This window comes from Castanea sativa, chromosome 5, assembly GCF_040712315.1.
Source record: "Castanea sativa cultivar Marrone di Chiusa Pesio chromosome 5, ASM4071231v1".
Classification (NCBI taxonomy): domain Eukaryota; kingdom Viridiplantae; phylum Streptophyta; class Magnoliopsida; order Fagales; family Fagaceae; genus Castanea; species Castanea sativa.
In genome coordinates, this window is record NC_134017.1 from 43,865,995 (window position 1) to 43,891,698 (window position 25,704).

The 25,704-nt window shown below is 34.6% G+C and overlaps 1 protein-coding gene and 1 pseudogene across 1 annotated transcript; both read right to left on the reverse strand.

The window, feature by feature from the left end:
- Nucleotides 1-6,521: 6,521 nt before the first annotated feature.
- LOC142635247 (glutamate receptor 3.1-like) lies at nucleotides 6,522-7,007 on the reverse strand. The gene has a single exon (XM_075809440.1). The coding sequence runs from the start codon at nucleotides 7,005-7,007 to the stop codon at nucleotides 6,522-6,524; it is 486 nt and encodes a 161-aa protein (XP_075665555.1).
- A 9,712-nt stretch (nucleotides 7,008-16,719) lies between these two features.
- Nucleotides 16,720-20,977, reverse strand: LOC142635248 (glutamate receptor 2.9-like; annotated as a pseudogene).
- Between the last annotated feature and the right edge of the window lie 4,727 nt (nucleotides 20,978-25,704).

Consider the following 25,704-nt stretch of genomic DNA (forward strand, 5'->3'; position numbering starts at 1 on the left):
GCCCCTCAACGCAAGGTATCTTTAAATCTTCTAGTAACTACTATGATACATGTGCATGGAATGCTATACTGGAGAAGGTCCCGGAGGACTATCTAAGATATCTTGCAAGATAATTATGCACTAGAATCTTTATATCTGAGACAACATTCAAATATTTGTGCTGCTTTTTAACAATCAAGAGTTCATTGTGATTCAATTTCTGCTGGTGGGGAGGACTGACGGTGCTCGAGTATCAAAAGTTCAACTGAATTCCCGACCTGAAGAATGCTCATTTACATCTGATGTGTCTGCTGGAGTTGGAGCTCTTCCTTGAATTTTGATATGAAAGTGTTTTAGAAGTCCCACTACCTTCTTCCAAGAAGTCTCTTCGTCTAGAGATGGATTTTCATTTGAAGCATCTTGATGTTGACGAATTATGGGTAAGAAGAATTAGGGATAGCTAAAGATAATGGAATAAGTGGCAAAAGATAAGTAGTATAAGTGGCAAGATAATAGAACATTGAAGCTTTGGATGCCTAAGCTTTCTGGTTTGCTAGGAGCTATGTTGTTTGAGCCATGATTGTCAAAACCGCGATTTGGAGATTTTAAGATCTCACTTTACCAAAACGTTTAAAATCACACAAGGATAGTAAATTGTAAGATCGCATGTAAGATCGTGTAGGATCGTATGAGATCTTACTGATCTTACCAAAACGTAAAAATCAGTTTTTATTTTTATTTTTTATTTTTAAGTTCATCTTTATAAGTTGTAATTTGTAATCTAAAGACTAAGATATTGTACTTCATAGATGTATCAACTAAGTGGTGGGACTCATATGGAGATGACTTTCTTGAATTAAAATTTTTTGCTATAAGAATATTGAGCTTAACATATAGCTCTTTAGGTTGTGAAAGTAATTGGAGTACATTTGGAATAGTAAGATCAAATGACTTTGGTATATTATCACCCAGTAGAGAATTCTCTATTAAAATTGGTACAACTTTAAGTATACTCAAAAAGGAAAAAATTGTTTAAACCAAGAAAAAAAAATGAATGAGTTGGTATTTGTTATGTAAAACTTGAAGATAAAAGAGAAAATACCTAAACCATCAAGTGCAAAAGAAGAAATTGGTTTGAAGAACTTGTCTTCGGATGATAAGTGGTTAGCAAAGGGTGTTGACCAGAAGATAATGGTACAGAATTTGATGAAGATAATGAAGTAACACATCTAATGCTTTCCTTTATAGATTTTTTAAAAAATAAGTAAAAGTTACATGTGTATAGTGTGAATGTGTGATCACTATTGTATCATTTGGTTATTAATGTTAGGTGATGATGAGGGTTCAAGAGCTGCTGCTGAAGGAAAAAGTGTGCTAATATTTTGGTACTTGGTTTTTTTTTTTTTTTTGGAGAGAGTTTCAACTTATGATGTCTGCTTCTAATGATAACTCTTTATCATCAGACAAAGACACCAATCAATTTTTGGTACTTGGTTAGTTTCTAATTAAACATTCACTGAACATTTTAAATACATTGCGTTAAAACTTAAATATTTTTGTTTCATTAGTATAGATGTAGTGATTTAGGACATGCAAATTACATCATATGATCAAAATCTTTATTTTTTTTTAATGGAAGATTCATAATTTATGTGATTATTCAATATACAAAGTTACTATCAATGTGTTTTTTGCTTCAAATCTGAAAATAGGTAGGATCTTACGATCCATGATCCGATTCTACGATCCATGATCCTACCTACCTCTTGTGTCCTACGCAGGATCCCGATTTTGACAATCTTGGTTTGAGCACTTATATTTGGGGGAGTAACCATTTTTCCACCAGTGACATTATGGTTCCAGTCTCTGATAGCTTAAGAATTGCTTCAAAAAAATCCCTCGCAATTGATGAGCCTTTTTGGAAGAACTGGGTGGGAAGAAAGATAAGTTCTTTATTAGATTCTTTGGGGAGTAGAAATGAACGTTAGTTCTATCGAAGAATGGAACTATAATAATTTTGATAGGTTTCAAAAACTTAAGCGGTTTCATCATTCATTTTCATAATTTGCTTAGGTTACGATTTTTTTTGAGACTTTTAACCTATAGTGTCTGTTTTTAATAATAACTCTTTATCATCAGACTAAGACATCTTTCGGTTTTTGGTATAGGCCGAGATTGAATTCTAAATCTTTTATTCAACCGTTAGATACTTTACCAATTAATGAGCTAAGTGGAACCCACCTTAGGTTGTGATTTTTAAGTAAAGTTGATGGTAGTGATGGGTCCATGCCACAAATCAAAATTTTTAAGTGAGAAGTGTTTGGAATAGATGAAAAATTTGTCATGGTTGTAATAGGTAAGGTTTTGATACGAACAAAGTTTCTCTCCAAACTAGTTTGGAGAGGAACCCTACAAACTCGTCATATATATATATATATATATATATATATATATATATATATGTTGAGTGTAAATTCTGGAAATCTAACCGTTGAATTTCATGTTTCTTATGTTCTTAATATGCATATCAAATTTCATTCAAATCGGATATTATTTACTATTTGATTAATTAGCTTATTTTTTATATACAACTTTAGATTACAAAAACTTAAAATTATAACATTTATTAGATGACATAGTAATTAGTCTTTGATTTTCTTGAAACTTTGTAAGTATTAAGGTTGTAATAAGAACATGTAATCTAACGGTTAGATTTTCAAAATTCACACTCAATATAATTATATATGATTAGTTTGTAGGTTTCTCTTCAAACTAGTTTGGAAAGAAACTTTGTTCTTCTGATACCTTGAAAGAAGTCCAATAATGGAGAAACATTATTAAATATCTCTCTTTAGTATATAATGTAATTACATCTACTTCTATAATATAAAAGTCTAAAAGTCTCTGCCAAGTATGTTTCAAAAAAAATAAAAAAAGTCTGCCAAGTAAGAATCATAAAAATGCTCAATCAATTATACAATAAGACTAAAATATTAGAAGAGATCATGCGATTGCTTCCTTAGAGGCCTCCAATAGTAATGATGGTTGACCAAGACCAGATTTGGTATCTTGGGAGTGATTACTTGGAGGATATGGTGTAATTGTCTAATTAGAACATCCCAACATCAAAGATGGTTGATTAGAGTCAGATATGGTAGTAATGGGACTAGCCTTATTTGGTATCTTGCCTTGACTTCTGCTAGCAGTTTCTTCTAGTGTTTTAGTTGTATTTATATACAACTTTACATATTTGGTCCCTATCTTATGCACCACATTTCAATTTGGTCCCTAACATTTCAATTGTGTCAATTAGGTCCCTAACCTTTCCGTACCGTGTTAATTTAGTCCCTGCCATTATATCTTAAATGAAAATTGATAACGTGTCTAATGGTCAAAATAAAAAATTAGCTTTTATTAATGTGACAATACACTAAAATTTTATTTCGGTCACTTGTCATGTCAACAATTTTTATCTAAGATATAACGGCATAGACTAAATTGACACAACATTGAAATATTAATGACCAAATTGACACAATTGAAAGGTTAGGGACTAAATTAAAATATGGTGTAAAAATTAGGGACCAAATATGTAGTTTACCCTATTTTTTATCTTCAAGTCTTTAACAAGTCTTACTGCTCTCTTGAAAGCACTCTCTTCAACTAGATTTACTTCTTCTGAAACAACTTGATGAATCTGACGGTTTATTGGCAAGCATATTAGGGAAAGTATGAGACAAATGGTAAAAGTGGCGAAAGATACAAGATAGAGGAATTTTTTTTCCATTTAACAATGGATGGCTAAGAATTTTGTTAGTTGCCCAGTTTCAAAACAAAGTGGAAAAGTAGCATATCGAGTTTTAAAAACTCGAGTTCCGGGTAGAAATCGAGTTTCCAGTACTCGAGATCCTCAGCTACAAAATCTGACATGGAGCTTTTTTCCAGGCGGAGCCACGTCGAAATCGAGTTTCTAACGCTCGATTTCTGATTCTATTTCACACCCAGTGCCCAGACGCTCGATCTCCTTCAAACCCCAAACCCTCTACCGCATCTCATCGGCGGTAGAAAAACCCATCGGCGGCATACAACTCTTGTCTCCTCTCATCGGCGATCTCGCAGCTCATCGGCGACCTCGCATCTCATCGGCGACCTCGCATCTCATCGGTGGTAGAAAACCCATCGGCGACCTCGCATATCATCGGTGGTAGAAAACCCATCGGCGACCTCGCACTCATCGGCGACCTCGCATCTCATCGGTGGTAGAAAACCCATCGGCGACCTCTCACTCAGCTCTCTCACTGTCTCGCATTCTCGTCCACTGGGATTTTGTTTTTCCCTCATTTCCAGGTAAGGCCAGAAAAACTTAGAGAGGGTTATTTCGGTAGAAATCGAGTCTGGCAGATTGGGCATTGTTGTGTAAATCTCGAGTCTCAAAGACTCGAGATCTATGATAAATTTTTTTTTTCCTGCCGTAGAACTCGAGTCTATCAGACTCGAGTTAAATGTGTTTTTATTTTTATAAAAATAGAGTTTTTAAGACTCGAGATCCAGGTGGCATTTTTCTCCACCTCAGCGAGCACAAAGCGAGCACAAAGCGAGTCTATAAGACTCGAATTTTAATGTGAATCTCGAGTTTCAAAAACTCGAGTTGTTAGTTTCCTTTATACTTTCAAACTTTGCCTAACTTACTACATTGATGCCATCTACACCGTTAATACGCACATTCCCCCCAAGATAGAGATCCTCAAAACTTTGGAGGTCCAAGCTTCCAGGTTCTCTGGAAGCTCCTTTGGGTACGCGTTGGGGGAATCAACCATTCATTCTCCAGTGACCTTATAGTTCCAACCTCGCATAGCCGCAGAATTACATCAGAAAAATTCCTTGCAATTGGCGAGCCTTTCTGGAAGGCCTGTGGGAAGAAAGATAAGATTTCTATTAGATATTTTTTTTTGGGAGTAGAAGCATATTAGTTTCTAGGGTACATTTCACTAACATACCTTGAGATTTGAGCTAATGCTAACTAGGTTTAAGACTTTTCAAAACTGGTTAATTTGGTCCTTAAAGCCAGCTTAGTCCCTAAGACAGTTAAAAAAAAAAAAAAAGACTAATTGACTTAATTGTGTTTAGAGACTAAGTTGGCTTTAGGGACCAAATTGGATAGTTTTAAAAAGTTTTGGACTTGATTGGCATTAGCCGAAATCTCAGGATATGTTAGTAGAATTTACCCTACTTTTTAAGAAGATTCTTGAAAGCTAGAAAAGGAAAAAAATTTAATTTTTTAAACCTTAAGCGGTTCTTTATTGGCTCACCTTGAAACTAATACGCATATGTACAAAACATATATATATATATATATATATATATATTTTTTTTTTTTTATACAATTTGTTAAGGTGGCATATTGTGATAGTATGTAGAAAGTGTAATAATGATGAATTCATCATTCATGTGCCACAAATCACAAATTTTCACCTCAAATTTTCACTTATTGAAAACTCAAACAATAACAATATATGTATGGAAAAGAAGGAACTTAGTGGAAACTCAAACAACAAAAATGATACTACATAATTTTTCAATTTCATTTGTTAACTTAAAACACAAAACATAATAAAAGTAATAAATAATTTTATTTATTATGTTATTTATGAGTCATTAGTTAGATTTATTGTCAAACTCATTTTAATCTTTCTGTAATAGATTAATGGTAGCCTTTTTGACAAACTTATTGTACTATTAAATTATTTCCTTATATCATACATGCTTGTAAACTATCAAGTTGATCAAAAATCAAATATATATCTATCTTATTTATAAAATATTTTTTTCCTTTTAAAACTATACACAAAATATGAAATGACAGAAAATGATAACCAATTAACTTGAAATTTAGTTGAGTATAACAAAGTTAATGTGTAATCCAAAAGTGATAGCTTAAAAATATTCATTTAATAAAATGTTATTAAATAGTGTAATGTCGACAAAAATCATAGGTGTAATTTGATCCTAATTACAGAAAACACACACATACAGATAGGATGAGCTGAATTGATCTTTAATTCATATATTGTGACTCTATGGGTTGGGAAGGGAAAAATTTCACCGCCAAATTGCTTTGAATAAAAATATCATCAACTCATTACGTGGAAATTGATTAAATCATCCGAGTATTTTGAGTAATGCTAGAGATATAAATTTTCTTACAAATTTTTTTATAAACTATTGATGTGGTAAGTAGTTATTAGTAAATGAAAAAGTGATGTTAATGGTAGGCTTAGATGAAAACCAATAAGAAGTTTGACACATCAACAGTTTGTAAAAATATTGTAAAATAGTTTGTACTTGTAATATTACTCGTGTACTTTTAGTTGAATGACTTATTTAATGAGTCATATAACTTATTTTAATAATACACGTGAATAACTTTATGAATCACACACAGTATGTTAGAGGAAATTTCTTCAAATCAATTTAAAGAAAAAATTTATCTGATTGGGAGGGGTCTCTTCACTAGATTTTGTTTTTGTTTTTAATTATTTATTTTATTTTGATGAAATTCTTAAAAGTTTCCCTGTAATGTTTAAGTTAATACTCAGAAAGCCAAATCCTCCAAATCTATGGGTGTTTAGTACGGTACTAGTGTAATCCTTGCTATACTTCTTGAGGAAAACTTTCTCAAATGGGATTTCAAGAAAGGCAGCAGATATATTGTTGCTTTCGAATTCCACTAGATATTTGTGTTCACTGTTGATTTCAATTAAATTGCTTAGCTTGAACTCAAGCACTTTGTCCAGGTAGCTCCTTGCAAATGGACCACCAAAATAGCCAACTTTGACGTTCTTTGACCACTCGATGTCATTTGATTGAAGTTGTCGCACAGTGAGCATTGAAGACAGACTAGCAGTATAGCTCGAGTTTAGGATCAATACCACAAAAAGCCACACTACAAGCACCAAACGTGTGAACTTCTTGTAGATTTTCTCTCCTTTAACATGAAACCGTGAGTTATGAGTAATTAAATTCAACATCTCTAAACAGTTTAAAATTTTTGAGATAATTGGTAATTCAAATTCAGAATAGGCTATTGATTTAAAATTGAAACTTACTATGTGTAAAAAACAGAGATGAGAAGATAAACCAGAGTGCAGTGCCAATTTGATTCTTCCATGGGCCACTAAATTCTGGATTGGACTGGCGCTCCAGGAAACACACTATGGGGCTATGAGCGTTGTGTACATCAAGATGACACCAGTCACCGCCCACATGTTCAAGATGAAAGGCTTCGTGAACATCCATGCTGACCCTGTAGGTTTTGCTGGAACTATCATTGCAAAACCTGGCTCGACGAATGGAGTGGTAAAATCCACGTATTGCAACCGGTCGGCTGTTATGGTCAAGTCACCAATGGCAGCATCAAAAGTCTTTTGTTGTATTTGAACCACATGACAAGAATAAAATCCTACTCAGAAATAAATAATTGTAACGAAATAAAAGAGTTATATAAGACAGAAATATTAGGGACTAACAATAGTCAGTTTAGCTCTAGTCGTTCCTAGGAGCGGCCTAGTTTCAAGCCATAGATTCTCTGCTCTTGCAAGTGGCCTCTCTTTCTCTCTCTTAGATAAGGCATCGTGAGCCTCTTTCTTGTTAATTTAAAATAGTTGTAGACTCATGCGATGTGTGGAAATGTTATTAATGATTATTTTATAGTTAAACTCAGTTGAAAATAAAAATTTGTTATGGATCACTTTGTGATCGTCAAAAGAAAATTCTTACTATATAAGTTAATAAACTACTACTACTAAATAAATAAAAACCAAAGATATATAACAACTTGTCAAATTATTTAAAAATTATTTTGTAAAGAAATTATTTAATTAGTCACCAAATATGTGACATACCCTAGAAACTTCATAATTAAATATAGTGCAGAGTTAATATGGCTTTTACAAAAAAAAAAAAAAAAAAAAATCAAATTGACATAATAAGAAGAATTGAAAAAAAAGGTAGAAAAATAAAAAGAAGACAAACCTTTACTCTCATACTTGTGGACTCTATGTTATGATTTATATATATAGGTGAGTAAGAATGTAACTATTATTTGAATGATTTTTGTGATTTTTTTATAATAATTAGTTCTTGGTGATGCCCTTTGGGTTAACTAATGCCCCTTCTATATTTCAATTTCTTATGAATGATGTGTTCAACCATTTCCTTAGGAAGTTTGTGCTTGTATTCTTTGATGATATTCTTGTATATAGTGGAGATATGCCTACTCATGTTTTGCATCTTAAATCAGTCTTACAAATTTTGTCTGATTACAAATTGTTTGCCAAGAGAAGCAAATGCACCTTTGCTTGCTCTGAGGTGGTATATTCGGGGCACATTATATCTGGCAATAGTGTGAGGACTGATCCTAAGAAGACTGCAGCTATGTTGGATTGGCCTATTCCCAAAACAATGAAAGCCTTGAAGGGATTCTTAGGCTTAACAGGTTACTACAAGAAGTTCATAAGGTATGGTTTCATTGCTACCCCATTGATTGATCTTCTTAGGAAGGATGCCTTTGAGTGGATTGCTCAAGCTGACCAAGCATTTCAAAACCTTAAGTACGTTGTTTCTCATCCTCCTATACTTGCCTTACTTGAATTTTCTCAGCCCTTTGTGTTAGAGTGTGATGCTTCTGGATTTGGGATTGGAGCTATGTTGATGCAGCAGGGAAGACCTATTACTTTTCACAGTCAAGCCTTGAAGGGTAAGAGTGTTCATTTATCCACTTATGAGAAGGAATTATTGGACCTTGTTACTGTAGTGAAGAAGTGGAGACCTTATTTGTTTGGGAAGCCTTTTGTGTGATCAAAACTGATCATCAAAGTTTAAAGTACTTGCTGGACCAAAGAATTGGAAATCCTATGCAGTAAAGGTGGATAACTAAGCTCCTTAGATACTCATTTATCATTGATTATAAGAAGGGAAATGAAAATGTGGTAGCTGATGCCTTATCTAGACAAGGTGAGAAGGGTCAATTTGATTTAGTAGATGCTTTGCTCAATAAGGTGGAGTTCGTTGATTTTAATGCATCTTAAGTTTCTGAGATGGTTCTTTGTGATCATTCAGACTTCAGTTTGTTTTACTTGGACAGTCATAGTGGCTTATTCCTCATTTCTTTTCCCCATTCCACTTGGCTTGAGGAATTGAAATCAAGTCATTCAACTGATGCTAAGGTGCAAGGAATCCTACAAACACTCCATTCTAATCCAGATGTTGCTGGCAAGTTCAATCTGCAGAATGGACTCTTGCTGTACAAAGGTAGGATTTTCTTGGGCTCTGATTGTGATCTAAAGCCTAAGGTGATGAGTTTGGTGCATGACAGTCCATTAGGTGGACATTCTGGTTATTTGAAGACCTTTCGCAGGGCTAACAGTGACTGGTTTTGGAAGGGAATGAAGAAGGATTATATCAAGGGTTGTGAGCTGTGTCAAAGGATCAAACATGAAACCAGCAAACTAGCTGGCTTGTTGCAGCCCCTAGAGATTCCTTATACACCTTGGACTTCCATAAGCATGGATTTTGTGGAGGGTTTAACTAAGTCTTTGAAGTAGGATGTGGTGATGGTGGTAGTGGATAGACTTACTAAATATGCTCATTTCATTCCACTGTTCCACCCTTATACTGCAATCAAGGTGGCTACCTTGTTCATGAATCACATCTTCAAGCTACATGGGCCGCCCACTTCTATAGTTAGTAATAGGGACCCTGTGTTCACTTCAAGATTTTGGGAGGAGCTGTTTAGGTTGCAAGGGGTGAATTTAGCTATGTCTTCAGCCTATCATCCTCAATCTGATGGTCAGACTGAGGTGATTAATAGGAGTCTTGAGCAATACCTTAGGGCCTTTGCAGGGGACAAGCCAAGGCAGGGGGTAGAGTGGTTACCTTTGGTTGAGTTTTGGGAGGGCAGGGCAGTGGATGCTTGTACTTATAGAGAGGCAGGGGACAATTGTACAGAGTTAGTTACAAGTTAGTTGGTTAGTTGTTGACTCACTAAGAGTTGTACTTAGTTAATTAGTTAAGCTATGAGTGTTGTACTTTGTTAGTTAGTGAGTAGGATATAAAGTTCACTACAGATTGTAATAAGGATTGATGAATAATACATTGAATAGCCATTTCTTGAAATGCTATTGGAGGTTGATTCCCTCGAAGAATCAATGGAAGCCAAGTTCCCTCGAAGAACTACTAGATTGAGAGTAATAGAAATTAAGGTCATTTGATTCCTATCATTTTGACTTTACACATTCATTTTGGGAGGTTTTAACTTTACATAAACTTTGCATTTACATATTCATCTACTTTAATTTAAATGTTTATAACTAAACAATGAAATTGATGAAGAATCATAAATCAAAATAAAAAATAATGTCTATACATATCTATACTATATATATATATAATAATAATAATAATAATAATAATAATAATAATAATAATGGAAGCTTTGCAATAAATTTTACAAAGCTCTTTTTGCACCGCATCTTTAGCATCCTTTCTTATTTTTTGTCTATGTAATTTTTATATTGTTCAACTTTTCATCTTCTTCAACCATTGTCTTCTTTGTTCAATCTTTCATCTCTTCTAATCATTGTCTTTTTGAATTTTCTCCTTTATATCTTCTTAATTTTTACCGTTTCACTTTATTTAACTTTTCATCTACTTCCACCCTTCCTCTTCTATCTTAATTTTCAGATTTCTTCATTTCCACCTCTTCTATCTTAAAGTGAAAAAAGCTTTGTAAAATTTATGCAATTCTATCAACTGGGGTCTAAATTTCCCAACAAATGGGATTTGATTGCATAAGTTTTTCATATTATGAAGATTTGAGAAATGAGAAAATCAAATACACTCACACACAATCATAACTGTTTGATGGGGACTATTATCTTTGAGGTACATCCTATAACTCCCACATCTCCTAGAAACATGCTTGTAACTATATTAAAAGCATTTTGATTCTTTTTACTTTTATTTTTCTTTGCATATCTTTCTTTTAAGCATAGCATGCATGGACATATAAAAGAGAAAAGAAATACCTAATTATGTAAGACAAAATATCACAATTTTGCCATGCCGAAGCACACAGATATTATACATGATTGGCGGGGGCTTTAGTGGTGAGATGATTATTTATGCATTTCTCTTAGGATTTTCTAGTCCTTCCCCTAAAAAATAGTGATATGAGTATGAGATATAAGAGACAATCTTAATCGTACTCATCACAACCATGAGCCACAAAGCTCACTTGGTTAGTTGTGCATTGAGATGCTCATCTAAGTTATAAGAGATACAAAGTTTAGAAATTTGTTTCAATGGCTATCCAAGGTACATAAGTACCAATATACACAAATACACACTGTTTTTGTTTGTTTTTTTCCCCTTCTTTTTATATTTATTTTGAAAACAAAACAAAATAAAAACTAAACAACCAAAAAAAAAGAAAGATAAACAACATGAAAGTATGAAGATAGATGTAGATGCATAAAAGCATGATTCCAAAAATAGATAAGAAATCAAGCAAGAAAGTCCTACTTTAGATAGAAAGAATTAAAGTAGATGACAGATAGAAAAGACAATTAAGTCTTAGGCTCATTTCTTACCCATACAACACGAGTCTTTGGTCATGAAGATGAAGATGCACGTGTCCTAGTATGTCTACTAAAGGACATAGAAGAATAAGAATTCTCCTGAAATTAAGTTAAAAAACTCAAAACTTTTAATAACTCTCCAAATAAAGGTGTTGAACCTTGAGAGGGAACCTGTAACCGTTTGGACACTTACTTATGAGGATACAACTTGAAATAATTAGGACGAATGTGTCTAGAAACACCACAATGGTGACAAACATTAGTAGTTTTTAAACTACTAGACTTCCTAGAGTGAGGTCTGACAAAGAATTTAGAATTAGCCAAATCAATTTTGGATTTCATACCTTTATCACCTTTCTTAGATTAGGGCATAAAGATAGTCTTTGATCTAGAAGCCATGGAAGAGGAGGGCCTAGAGGAAACAACATATCCTAAGCCAGTCTTATCAGAATTAGGCTTTTGAGTACTCAATAACTCATCAAGCTTTGCACTAGACATGCTCTCTACTTGAGTTCTAGCTTGACTAAGCTCAACCTTGAGATTCTTGACATTCTCTTCTAATGAGGTGTTCTCCACAACAAGAGTCTCAACTAACCTTGTAGTTTCATTTAGTTTGACTAACAATTCAGCTTTTTCAGTTTTTACCTTATTAAGCTTTTTTCTACAAAGATGAGAAGACTTTTCAGATTTTATAAATTTAGTGCATAGCTTATCATAGGCTTCCTGAAGAGTCAACTTCTTGGGTACTTCATCATCAAAAGAATCCTCACTGTCACTAGCACTCTCCACAATCACCTTATCGGTTGTGACAGCAAAAACCATATAATGACCACATTCATCCTCATACTCGTTAGAAAAATCACTCTTAGAATCATTGAAGGTAGCACCCAACACTTTACCTTTTGAATTCTTGGTCTTTTCCTTCATAAGATAGTTTGGGCACTCTATCATCATATGACCAAAACCTTTGCGCTCATGGCATTGGATGAGGGGTTTTTCATTTTTGCCCTTCCTAGAGGATTCAGATTTCCTAGGGGCTTTGTTTTTATCCTTTTTCCTATATTGGAAAAGCATGATAATCTCATTAGCTATGAAGTTTAAGTCCTCATCCTCATCCTCATCTTCATCTTCATCTTCATTTTCATCTTCATCTTCGGAGTCATCACTCTCTTCCTCTATACCTTTAAGAGCCATGTTCCTACTCTTTCCACCTTTGCCAATTTTACCTAATCCATCTCATAGGTTTGAAGGGTCTCTACAAGCCTAGTTAAAGGAATTTGATCAATGTCCGTCATTTCTTCCATGACAGTGATCTTGGCATGAAATCTTTCAGGTAGGGACCTAAGGAATTTCCTAACAAGGGTTCCACAATAGATTCTCCAAGATTGAAGGCAGAATTTACAATATCCCTGAGTTTAGCATAGAACTCATTAAAGGTCTTATCCTCATCCATCCTTATTTCTTCAAAACTGTTGGTGAGTCTTTAAAGCTTAATGGTCTTCACTGCCTTGGTACCTTCATAGGTGGTGTCAAGAATAGTTCATGCTTCCTTAGCAATTTCTGTGAATGATATTTTCTTGAATTCCTCATTGGTCACACCATTAAACAGAGCATTCAAAGCCCTATTGTTGAAATTTTTCACTTTGATCTTTGGTTCATCCCAATCCACTGACGCTTTTTTTGGCTTAACCTAACTGACTTCAATAGCTTGCCATACTTTTTCATCAAGAGCCTGCAAAAAACTTTCATACGAACTTTCCAGTAGGCAGAGTTAGTACCATCAAACAAAGGAATAATCAAAAGAGATTGTCCACAATCCATGACAACGGGGGTCAAGGATTACACTCAGGAAATTAATCCAATTAGAGTGTACCTGCTTTGATACCATTTGTTGGAAAATTTAGACCCTAGTTAATAGAATTAACAAGTTTTAAACTCAAATTGTTAATTAGATTTATTATGAATAAACCTTGTTAAAAAAAAACAAACATTAATATCATGTCAATATCATGTCAATATCATGCACAACGGAATAGTAAATAAAACAAGATATGATGACCTAGGAAAACTAATGAAACAGACTAGTTTCACAGTAAAAAACCTGGGAGAAAACTTTCCCAAAAAGCAATCCACTATAATAAAGAGAAATTCCAAATCTAGTACAAAACCTTTGTCCCTAGACTTTACAATCCCTGTAGATGAACTTACAGTAGAAACATTCTACTACTTCAGAGCCTCTGAACTCTTCAATATATAAACGCTACCAATGATGCACGGATCCCTGTATGTGACTAACTCCAACAACTTGAAGAAGATGTTATTGGCTACAAGATCTTCACTTCATCAACAATGAATATCAAGAAGCACTTGGTTACAAAACCCTAAGGCGCAAAGACACAGTAACTTCTTGCAGAGAGAATAAAATACTAGGTCACTTTCTGCATGTGTTCTCTATATATAACAACCTTTAAAATTAAGCCTTATATATGTCTAGGGTTGTGAGAAAAGAAACCCTATACAGATATTTTAGCATGGGCCGAAAATCAGATCTGGAAGTTTTGATTTCGTAAGTCTCAACATAAACAGCTTATGTCAAGCTTCGACTATAAACCTCGATAGAAGTCTTTTTGTCAAGATTTCAGTCGAGATTTAATGAACAGTTTTTCTTCACTTGTTTCTTGATCAGATCTTCATGGTTTTAACACTTGACTTGAATAACATGTTTCTTGAAGTCCTAAACCCATCTTAGATCTACCAAATTACAAGTAAAATGCATTTTGTTGCCAATTATATAAAATGTCCCTAACACCTTTCAAGTGGTTTCCAACAACAAAAAATGTCAACGCTCTCTCTCTCTCTCCCCAATTTTGTTTCTCTTTTAGTGGATTTTTCAATTGTTTCATCATTTTTTTTTTCACTATTGGTTCTTTTTGTTATTGTTGATTTAACTGTCATATCACATTTATTTCTCTTTTTAGTAAATTTGTATCGACTTTTATGCATCGTTAGGTATTTTGGTATTCTAATTTCTGATCACAAGTTCTTTTCTTTATTCCATTGGTATGATTTGATTTCAATTAATAATTAGTTGTTTTGTAATTTAGAATTGGATTTTTTAGTGATTAATTTAGATGTTAAACTATTAAACTTTACTAAGTCCTTTTTTATTATTAATATTTTTGGGTGGATAGATTTGTAGTTTTTTGTAGAGAAAGTAGTCTTAGTAATTGTATTAGAAGTACTTTATAATATCACTTATTCAAACAAAAGCATAGGTTAGTCAAACGAAAATGACCGGATGAGTGACATATTTTAGCTTTGTGATTTTATTATTATTATTATTATTATTATTATTATTATTATTATATAGAAACTTTAATTTTGAGATTTTGCTAATAATTGTTTATTTGATAATTTTTTTGGGTAGACGAATTTGCAATTTTTGCAAAGAAAATAACCTCTATAGTTTATCAACAACAAATTATTTTCATAATCAGTCTAATAAATTATTGTTAAGCTTTACTAATTTTTTAGATATGTTTTTTGGTATTTTGGATTGTAAGGTAGAAAAATTGGGTTTGAAAAAGTTTCTTTATAAAGAAAAAGAACAATTTCCAAATTTTTTATACTTTTTAATGATACGCAATATGTTACAAATAACTTTTATTAAGAAATGAATATTTTCGCTGACTTGTGTTCTGAATTCTTGAAAAAAATTATATTGTTTTCATTTTTGTACAATAGAGATTATATATATATATATATATATATATATATATATATATATATATAAAACTTTTGTGATTGTCCCTATAATAAATGATATGAAATACATTACTCTTTATTAAATTATAATCCAAACTACAAAAAATAAATTTAATTAGACCACGCTAAAAAAAATTATCATGTACAATGCATGGATCCGTGACTACTTAATAATTAATCCCTAGGATGTTGCATCCTAATATTTTGGAAATTACTATATTGCCATGTTGTACCCGTACTTATGTCCATGTTCATGCTTCCTATATTGTCAATAAATTTGAAGCCTACCTTGAAGAATGAGAGAGTATTAGTGTAGAATCTTATCTTGGTTTATCAACATATACGTTTCTTCGATCACCAGTCTCCTCCCATGCCTTGGAAGTTGGAACTGGTCAGGCAGCTTGGAAATTTCTGGCCAACTGTTACAACTTACAACTGCACTCATGTTTCCGCCCTGGAATTCCAACTTGAGTAATATATTTTTTTTTGGGTTGTCCTCTATTGTTAAGGTTGTCCCAAAAGTGGAAAAGTGATTTTCACACCTCATGCACTTGCATTGCTTTCCTGAAGATTTCATGCTATTGTGATGGAAACTTTATGGCGGATACATTTTGTTTTGTTTTGTTTTACAGGATACAGTTTTATTTTATTTGAACTTTATGCGCAGAGGGAAAAGACCAGCTATTACAGCTAATGGATCAAGCAATGTGACATCTAAAAAGGGCCGGGAGCTGGTGGTTTACAAACCCAGCTGGTTAATAGACCATTGCAAGGTTTTGTCTCATGGTGGGAGAAATGGAACTAGGGGCAGAGATAGACGGGGTGGGTTGGGCGTGGAAGAGGAAGAGGTTTTTCGGTAGCCTAGGTGTGTGCCGACACAGTAAGAAGGCATTCAGAATTCAAAAAGTCAATATATACCACAAATATACCAGTAGAAGCAATTGATGAATTGAAGTTCTTTGTTGGAGCTAGTTTTGATTCATTGAGTTTCTAGATTCATTTGTTAGCTAACACTAGAATTCATATTCCTCTGGAGCTTGTCCAGTAGATTTAGTGCTTTGAGTTCTTAATCACTTCAAATTTATTTGATCAAAGCAGCAGTCAGAATTTAGGAATCTTTGCATACCTATTACTTTGTGTATGCTTGCGTGTGTATTTTAATGATAAATAACTTGCATTCAGAGGAATGATTTTATAATTCTGACAATTTGTAGATTACAAGTTATGGTTAGTTGAACGAGAACTTGAGATAGCACTGTTATGATAAGTTTAATTAACTGTGAAGAGGAAATGCAAGCTAGCTTCAAATCTTAATGACAACAATCATACATATGCCTGGAATACTATACTGAAGGAATATCAAATACAGTTTGCAACACAATTATGCTCAAGAAATCTTAATATCTAAGACAGCATTCAAATTTTTATGCATATTTATAACAAGCAAGAGTTCATTGCATCTCAATTTCTGTGGGCACGGAAGACTGAAGGCGCTCTGGAGTGTCTGAAGTGGTACTGATTTCCTGCCTTAAAGGCTGTTCATTTACCATTGATGTGTCTTCATTTGTATCTGATGTGTCTGCCAGAGTTGTAGCTCTTCCTGTATTTTTTATATAAAAGTATCTCAAATGCCTAACTCCCCTCTTCCAATGACTCTCTTCACTTGGAGTTATGTTTTCTTCAGATGCATCTTGATGTTGCTGGCGACTTACAGGTAAGAGAATTAGGGATAGCAAAAGACAAATGGTAGAAGTGGCAAAAGATATTAGATAGAGAACCTTAAAGCTTTGTAGGCCCAAGCTTCCGTGTTCACTGGAAGCTTTGTCATCTGGGCACTCACCTTAGGGTGTCAACCATTCATCAGCCAGTGACATTATAGTTCCATCCTCCGATAACTTAAGAATTGCTTCAGAAAAATCCCTTGCAATTGGCGAGCCTTTCTGGAAGGCCTAGGTGGGAAGAGAGATAAGATTTCTATTAGATTCTTTAGATATAGAGAGGAAATCATAAAAACTAAATTACTACTTTTGGCCACTATAGACTTCTACCACTACCAGCATTTTTTTTTCTTTGTGAACTGGAATTATCTGTGAAAAAATCAAATGCATAAATTAAATATAGGAAGAAGCATTTTTCCTTGTAGACAAAATTTATGTAGCATGCGTTTTTGTGATTTATTTAAATTCTCTAGACAATTTTAACATGTCCAACTCAGAAGTCTCATGAAATTCATAAGGTTTGGGGGTATGTTTGAGTTATGACTCACAAAGCCAAATCCTCCAAATCTGTTAGTGCTTAGTATGGTACCCGTGTAACCCTTGCAATGCTTATTGAGGAAAACTTTTTCATATGGGATTTCAAGAAAGGCAGCTGCTATGTTGTTGCTTTGGAATTCCACTTCGTATTGGTCTTCGCCGCTAACTTCCACAATATTGTTTGGCTTTAATTTATGCACATTCTCCAGGTGTTTCCTTACAAATGAATCGCCAGAATAACCAACTTTGAAGTCGCTCTTCTTTAACCACTCCATGTCATTTGATTGCAGTTGTCGCACAGTGAGCATTGAAGACAAACTAGCAGTATAGCTCGAGGAAAGGATCAATACGACAAAAAGCCACACTACAATCACCAAACGTGTGAAGTTGTTATAGATTTTCTCTCCTGTAACATGAAACTATGCCTTATAAGTGTCGGAATAATAGTTAACTAATTAAATTCACCTTTTCCTAACATTTAAAGTTTTTAAGAAAATTGGAAAATCATGATGATATTTTTGGGTACAAGCTTATTATTGAAAACATTTTTTGGCTAGATTTACATTATACTAATAAATAAATATATAAAATTCCCCTAATTCTTAGCCTTGGGTGGCACTTGGTTATCTTAGCCGCTAGAGGACTAGAACGTATTTTCCAATGTTCAATTGACTGCTGCAGATAGCTATAGCATTTCGTGGGCTCTATACTTATTGATACTTACTATGTGCAAAGAACAGAGAGGAGAAGGTAAACCAGAGTGCAGTGCTAATCTGATTCTTCCATGAGCCACTGAAGTCTGGATTGGATCGGTGCTCCAAGAACCAAACTGTGAGCATTGTGTATATCAAGATGACACCAGTCACCAACCACATGTCCCAGGTGAAAGGCTTCATAAACATCAATGCAGACATAACAGGTTTTGCTGGAACTATCATGGCTACACCTGACTCAACATATGGAAAGGTAAAATCTACGTATTGCATCCGTTCGGCAGTTATGGTCAAGTCACCAATGGCAGCCTGATAAGTCTTTTGTTGTATTCAAACCACATGACAGGCATAAGATCTTAATCAGAAATAAATTAATGTAACAAAATAAAAGAGGTATAAGAAAAAAAAAAAAAAGAACGATCAAACACTAGTCAGTTTAACACTAGTCAAATATTCACTGCCTTTTGGCCCAGTTTCTACTTCTAGTCATGCATTTCCTGCTCTTGCAAGGGGCCTCTCTCTCTCTCTTTCATAGATAAGGACCTAGCTAATTTCAAATAAGCTGTCAACAAAGTCTTTCCCTTTGAATTACAAGTTAAAAATGACATATTGTTAAATTACAAGTAAAACTTAAGTTTCAGGACTTGTGCAAACCAACATCCGAAGAGTTCCAAATGAATTTCCTTTACTTAATGCTTTATTTGCTACAATTTTGGGGCCCAATTTGATATTGTGTCTTTCTTCTAAGTAAGATTAACAAAAATGGGCAATTCTATAAGGTTGAAAAAAAAATTCGGTTAGTTTTTTTAATATTCTGTTACATAGAATATTAAACCAAAAAGCACGTTGGATTGCCTTTTTTAAGTAACGGTTTCCACTATATGGTAAAATTTCGTAGATAAAACGTGCAAATAGAAAACTTAGCAGAATAATTTCAGGTGTTGTGTATGTAGTGTATGCAGGAGCTGTTTATTAACAAGTATTTCTCAATGAATAGAAGGCAGAGAAGTTGTTACCTTATTATCAACAAGGTGAACCAGATCATTGTAGGAGCAATTACGGGCCTCAAATATATAAGGCAAATGATATCCCAAAAGTTCTCTGGCCTTAAGGAAAATTTGAATGCAGAAACCAGTATAATTGTTCTCATTCAGTTTCAGCCCATACTCAACCTTCACAAAATTCTCAAATGATGCTATACCTGGAACTACAATTTTCAATGGCTTTGCATCAGTAGGCATTTCCCAACTTTTCGGACTTTCTTGTAAGTTCCTTTGCAAAATTACTGGACCAACCAAAGGATTTGGTTTTTCTATAAAAGGGCTCATGGAGAACCCAAAGCCTGGTGTCCAGAACTCTATTTCTTTGTATCTCTTCCCAAGCACGTGTACAATGCTCAAAATAGGAGTGTCTGAGAGCTGGCCTACTTTAAAATGAATTTTGCCACTTAAACCAGAGAAATTGCTTAATAACATATTGTCTAACAAAATCTTTGGACTGCTAGTGTTACTTGTCATTCTTTCGATTGCTTGTATAACAATTCTAATGCTATCATATGCTCGCAGAGCATAAATTCCTGGGTCAGAGTTGTCTTCCTCTGGATATTCAGTCCTGAAAATTTTCCGGAACTGAGCATGAAAATCATGGTACCCTGAGATAAATTCTTCAGAATAGTGGCTTTTAATTCCTATGGCACCTTCCATAGAGGAAATAACCGAGTTGTTTACAGAGTCCAACAAATTTGTAATGCTATCTGGAATTATCCATGTTGCATCTCTCTTTACAAGTCCCATCTTCATAGCTACTCTGAACAAGTGAATTGCCATTTCTAATGATGACTCAAGAACAATGAAGTTTCTTAATTTTGTTTTCAGTAACTTAACAAGCACTTCATGAACAAACAATTCCGGATCAGACGTAGAAGAAAATGGTGGAAGTACCAAACGGTACCCAATCTCCGAACCCACATTATGGAGAGCCTCAGATAGAAGTGCCAGCTTTCCGGAATCACCACCAGATGCTTCATCTTCATAAATCACTATGACCCTTTTCCAATTGTATACATGAACAATATTTGCAATACATTTTATTTGTTCAGAACCATTTTTAGCCATTTGTATCAAGAAAGGCCAGCGAAGTTGCATTAGAGGTGGATTGATGGCTGGTGCTGCAAACGAAATAACCGGAACAAGAGCTTGACTTCCAATATCGGCTACTAGAGCTGCTTCTTGCCATGTGTGCATGCCAATAATCACTTTTAACCTTTTTCTCTCTAATCATCTCTTCAGCTACAACCAAAATTTATGTATTCCATCAACATAGATGTTACTGATATTCTTATGCTAACAAAATGAGTGAGTGATAGAGACAACTTACCAGCAGAAGTGACTCTGAGGGAGTCCTGGATATAGAGAGAGATATTTTGAGTCTTTGAACTGGTGTTGTAGTTTTGAGCTGCAATTTCCATTGCTATTCTCTCTTCTTTTCCAGTACGAGTATCAGCATCAATGATTAAACCTACTCGTGTAACATTAATGTTGTTGGCTTCAGCTCCATGGTAGACAATGAGAAGAAAAAAGATTAGTACACAAAACAGAAACCAAGATCTTGGGACTGCGCCAACTGTCATGACTCGGAGCAGCATTTGGCAATTGTATCGGAAATTGGAATATATTTGGGACGATATATAATATATGGTGGAAAAGCATTACAAAAAGTCAAAAAGAGTTTGGATCGGAAGATTCTATTATATAGACCATTAAAACGCTTTATTTCTAGATGTCTTGGTGTGGAATCTTGCTTCTCTATCTGATTTTTCTTTCTATAAAGTTGATTTTAGCAACCTTACAGGGAGATGTAGACCTCGTAAACTGGTCAAGGAAATCGGTATGGGTTTGATTTCGTGGAGCTTGGGTTAGAAATGAGTTTTCCTAAAAGGCTAAACCAGTTATAAAACTTATGATACGAGTCATATGACTAACATCTGTTTTTCTCATGGCAACAACGAAAAAAAAAAACAATAGAAAAGGAAGTTCTTAATACTGTGAAAGAGCAAAGAAAGAAAAATACTTAAAAATAAAAGTTAAATGATACATAAAATTTAAAGTTTATGTAGTACAAGGTCCACTAAATTGGAGTCGATCTTCAAGTTTCGACCACGTGAAAAAATGTGAGACTGTGAGAAGAAAAGGAATTTAGAGGAAAAAAACCCTTCAGGAAAAAAGGCCAACCCAACCTAACTTGTCAATTTAGAGGGTTAGGTTTGTATTATCTTTATTTTTTAACGAGAGACCGTGTGAACAGCCTCCGCTGACTTGTTTTGAAAGAATTTTATGGGGAAAAATTCTTCCAATGTGACAAGACTTTGAAATTTTTGGGTTTGTGCCGAATCATCACACATTTCCGTTCTTAGTCTTTCTTTCCTTTTATCATTCTTTCTTCTTGACTGCGGCTGAATTTGGTTTTGTGCTTTTCTAGACTCTTGGGTGATCAAATGAAGAGGGAATACTCATCTCTTCTTCCATCTCTTACGAGTAACCAACATCCAACCCTCTTCCTCATCCATTGTTGACTTTTTATCATCATTTGAGTTATAATCAGATGCTTTTTGTGAGAGCTGAACTTGAACAGGTTCCAAAGAACCAAATCGGATGAACGTGGTATTCGCCCTCTGCTTAGTAGTTGGAGACTTGCAACTAGGCGACCCGTAAGCAAATGTTACAAGGTTTGACTGAGTAACATCATTAACATCTAAGTCGATTTTCCTTTCCTTGGCTAGCTTCATGATGAGTTCTTTAAGAACAAAGCATTTTTGGATTGGATGACTTATGATGCGATGATACTTACAATAGTTCGGGTCATCAACCTTTCCTACTTCTTCCGGTCATTTGCATTCTGGCAATTCAATTAATTTCAAGTTGAGCAGTTGTTCTAGCATTTCGGGTATATCAGCGTCAAGGAAAGGATACATCTTTTGTTCCCATTCCTTGAGTGATGAGCGACGCGTCTCGCGTCGTTGGCCTCCCTCAGGCCTCTTCTCGTTAGCCTTTACATTTCCTGTTAAAATTTTGACTGGGGCAGGGTTGACATTCATGGAGTGTTTGACATTACTTTTCGTATTCCTGTCATTTTTTCTTATTTCTTGCCTTTCTTTCTTTTCTTCAGGTACAAGAGGTTTCAGATTTTCATGGCAAGAAATACTCAATTCCCTGTCATGCGCACGAGTTGCCAATTCTTCGAATGTTCGAGGCTTTACCCCTTGTAGGATGTACAGAAGTCCCCAATGCATGCTTTGGATGCACATTTCTACAGCAGATATTTCAGACAGTCTATCCTTACAATCTAAACTCAAAGAATGCCACCGATTGATGTAGTCAACAACGGGTTCGTCTTTCCACTACTTAGTATTGGTAAGCTCCATCATGCTTACCGTGCGGCGCGTGCTGTAAAACTGGTTAAGGAACTCCCTTTCCAACTGATCCCAACTATCAATTGACTCCTGGTTCCAAATCTGTATACCAATCAAAGGCATTCCCTTTCAGTGAACGAACAAACTGCTTTACAAAGAGGCCTTCTTGAGTCCCTGCGTTCTCACAGGTTTCTACAAAGTGAGCAACGTGTTGCTTAGGGTTTCCCTTACCATCGAATTGCAAGAACTTGGGGGGTTGATACCCATTTGGCATTCTCATATTGTCAATGCGCTTCATATAGGGTTTTGAATAGACGAGAGACTGTGTAGAAGAACCTCCATATTGTGCTCGTATGGTGTTTGTTATCATGTCCTGCAGTTGTTGGACAGATATCGAGGCCATTGAGGTGGAATGTCCTTGTTGAGAAGTGCCTTCACCTCTTTTTCCCTTATCACCCCTAGCATTTTCTCCCTTCAAGGTAAAGCCAGGAGGGTGCTCAAGGTCTAGATTTGATTCACCCGAATCTTGGACTTTCAGTTTGTTCATCAGGGTTGCAATTTGGACATCCTTATCTTCAAGTGATTTTGTGAGAAGGGTGACCCTCTGTTCCATTTCAGCCATCTTTTCTTCCATAGTAGAGGTGTTGGTCATCATTACTAGCATGACCTCTAGATATGATGGAGAAAATGATGAGACAGGATGAGTCAAAGGCATCTTGTTCCTTAGGCTTCTCATCATGGGTGAAGAGTTGATAGAAAAGGTCTTTGTTGGGGATGATTCATCATTGATCTCAAAATCCTTCGAGACAGATGAATCCTTAGCGGTAGCTTTCCTTTTTGCAAGAAAGTCTAGAGAGATGATATTATGAAGCTTGCTTTCTTTGGTTGATTGGGGTTGCGGTTGATCAAGAGCTTTGGATCGACTACGAGTGATTAGGCCGACATAATCACCCGCAACAGAAGCATCCATCACCGATTTTTGAGCATTCTTGTTAGAAGCCATCGAAGCTAGTAGTAGATCGGATTTCTTTTCTTTTGAAGGAGAAAGAGATGAGAGGCAGAGATGTCCCACCGGGCGTGCCAGAATTTGTAGACGACTAAATTCTTAGTTCGAAATAAATCAAACAAGTAAAAATAGTTTCACAAATGCGAATTTGTATTGATGAATATGTGGTACAATTCTCTGTAATTACAAAAGAGTGATCCTCTGATTCGATCTCCTTGAAAGATTTATTGATTGGAATTGTGGTAATGTGATTTTGATTTGAACACAAGATATCCTTCAATTTGGCTGAGGAATGGATCGAAGATCTTTGAAACGAAATTACAATGAATCTCTAGCTATGACCTTGTTAGAAATTCTTTGTTCTTCGTGTTCTTCGTGTGTTCTTCGTGTTTGAAGGTTTGTGGTAGAAATTCTTCGGTGCTTTAGAGGCTTGATTCCGTAGAGTTTCGTTGATTTATGGTTTGTTGAGGTTTCTGGAGGCTTTTGAGCTTGATTCTAGTGACCTTTGAGACCTGGATGAGTAGTTTGGATGATTTTGCTTCGAATGTTGTCTGTATTCGACGTTGAAGTTCTTGAAATTCTTGGAGGTTTTGGGGTTTGATTCCGGCAGAGCTTCTGGATTTCTGAACTCAAGATATCTTCTTCCTTTTCTCTGTCCTCCTAAAGGTCTTAGGAAGGCTTCTATTTATAGGAGTTTAGGGGTGGGTAAGCGACACGTGGCGGAGTCTGATTGGTGACACTTGTCACAGCCTGATTGGTCCGCTTATGTCATCGCTTACACGTGCTGGATTGCTTGTGTCATCGCTTACACGTGAAGAGCTGCTTGTGTCATTGCTTACGCATGCAGGGCTGCTTATGTCATCGCTTACGCATGCTAATGCAGTTTCATGCCTTTATTTCAATGACACTTGGCAAATTTCTATTGGAATCTGAATAGTGATGGCAAAACCTAGTAGCAGTACGTGGCGCTTTGTAATTGGTTGTATTTTGTGAACTTGGTAGTATGATGTGTCAGCTTGTGATAGGTCGGGAATTTTCTCTCTCTACATATACACATTAATTTGAAATTTTCATTAGAGAATAAACTCTAACTATCATTAGAAAGAGCCAAATTATGTGCCTTTTTGTTTTTGATAATACACAAAAAGATAAAGTAGGTCTTTAGTATGTTAAAATGACATATTTTTATAACACTTGATGCTGATCTCTGAGAGGAATCCTTTAATGGCAATGCCTCATTAATGATATTTAAAGCCATATTGTTAAAACTATAAAAGAAATATGCAATAAATATATATATATATATATATATATATATATATATATTTATATATATTTAAGGTTGCTCTTAAAAAATAAAAATAAAAACTCATTTTTCCCAATTGCCAAGGGGCCCCGATATGTCAAAATAGCATTGGAACTAAAGCCTTAAAAGATTAAATTTTATAAGAATGTGGTGTAAAAACGAAGTTTTACTTCTCCAATTCTAATATGCCACTTCATCATATTATATGTATTAAAGAATAAGCACAACTACACTCAATTCTAATACCTTTTTTTTAGAGATATCCTAATACCTATTTGAAAATCCAATTTAACTGTGAGTTTAATGAGATGTTATTATGTGTGGTAGGATCTATTGAGTTTTAAGTAAAAAACTGATGTGACAATTTTTTTTTTTTGGATGGTGTAAAACATGGATTTTACACCACATCCTTACCGAATTCAGACTCAACTCATAAATCAATTAAAAATCACAAATATCTTTTCTACAACCTACTTCACTAAAATAGATGATACAAAATTATAAACAAAAATAACCAAATACAAACAAAAGCAAAATCTAAAATTTTAAGTTACGTTTATTTGGATCTAATAGTTAAGAAATACCACCGAATAAGAATCATAGATCCGATATTGCAAATTGCATCCAATAGCAATA

Excerpts from the sequence above, each read along its gene's own strand:
- LOC142635247 (XM_075809440.1), bottom strand. The coding sequence starts at position 7,007 with ATGTTGAATTTAATTACTCATAACTCACGGTTTCATGTTAAAGGAGAG.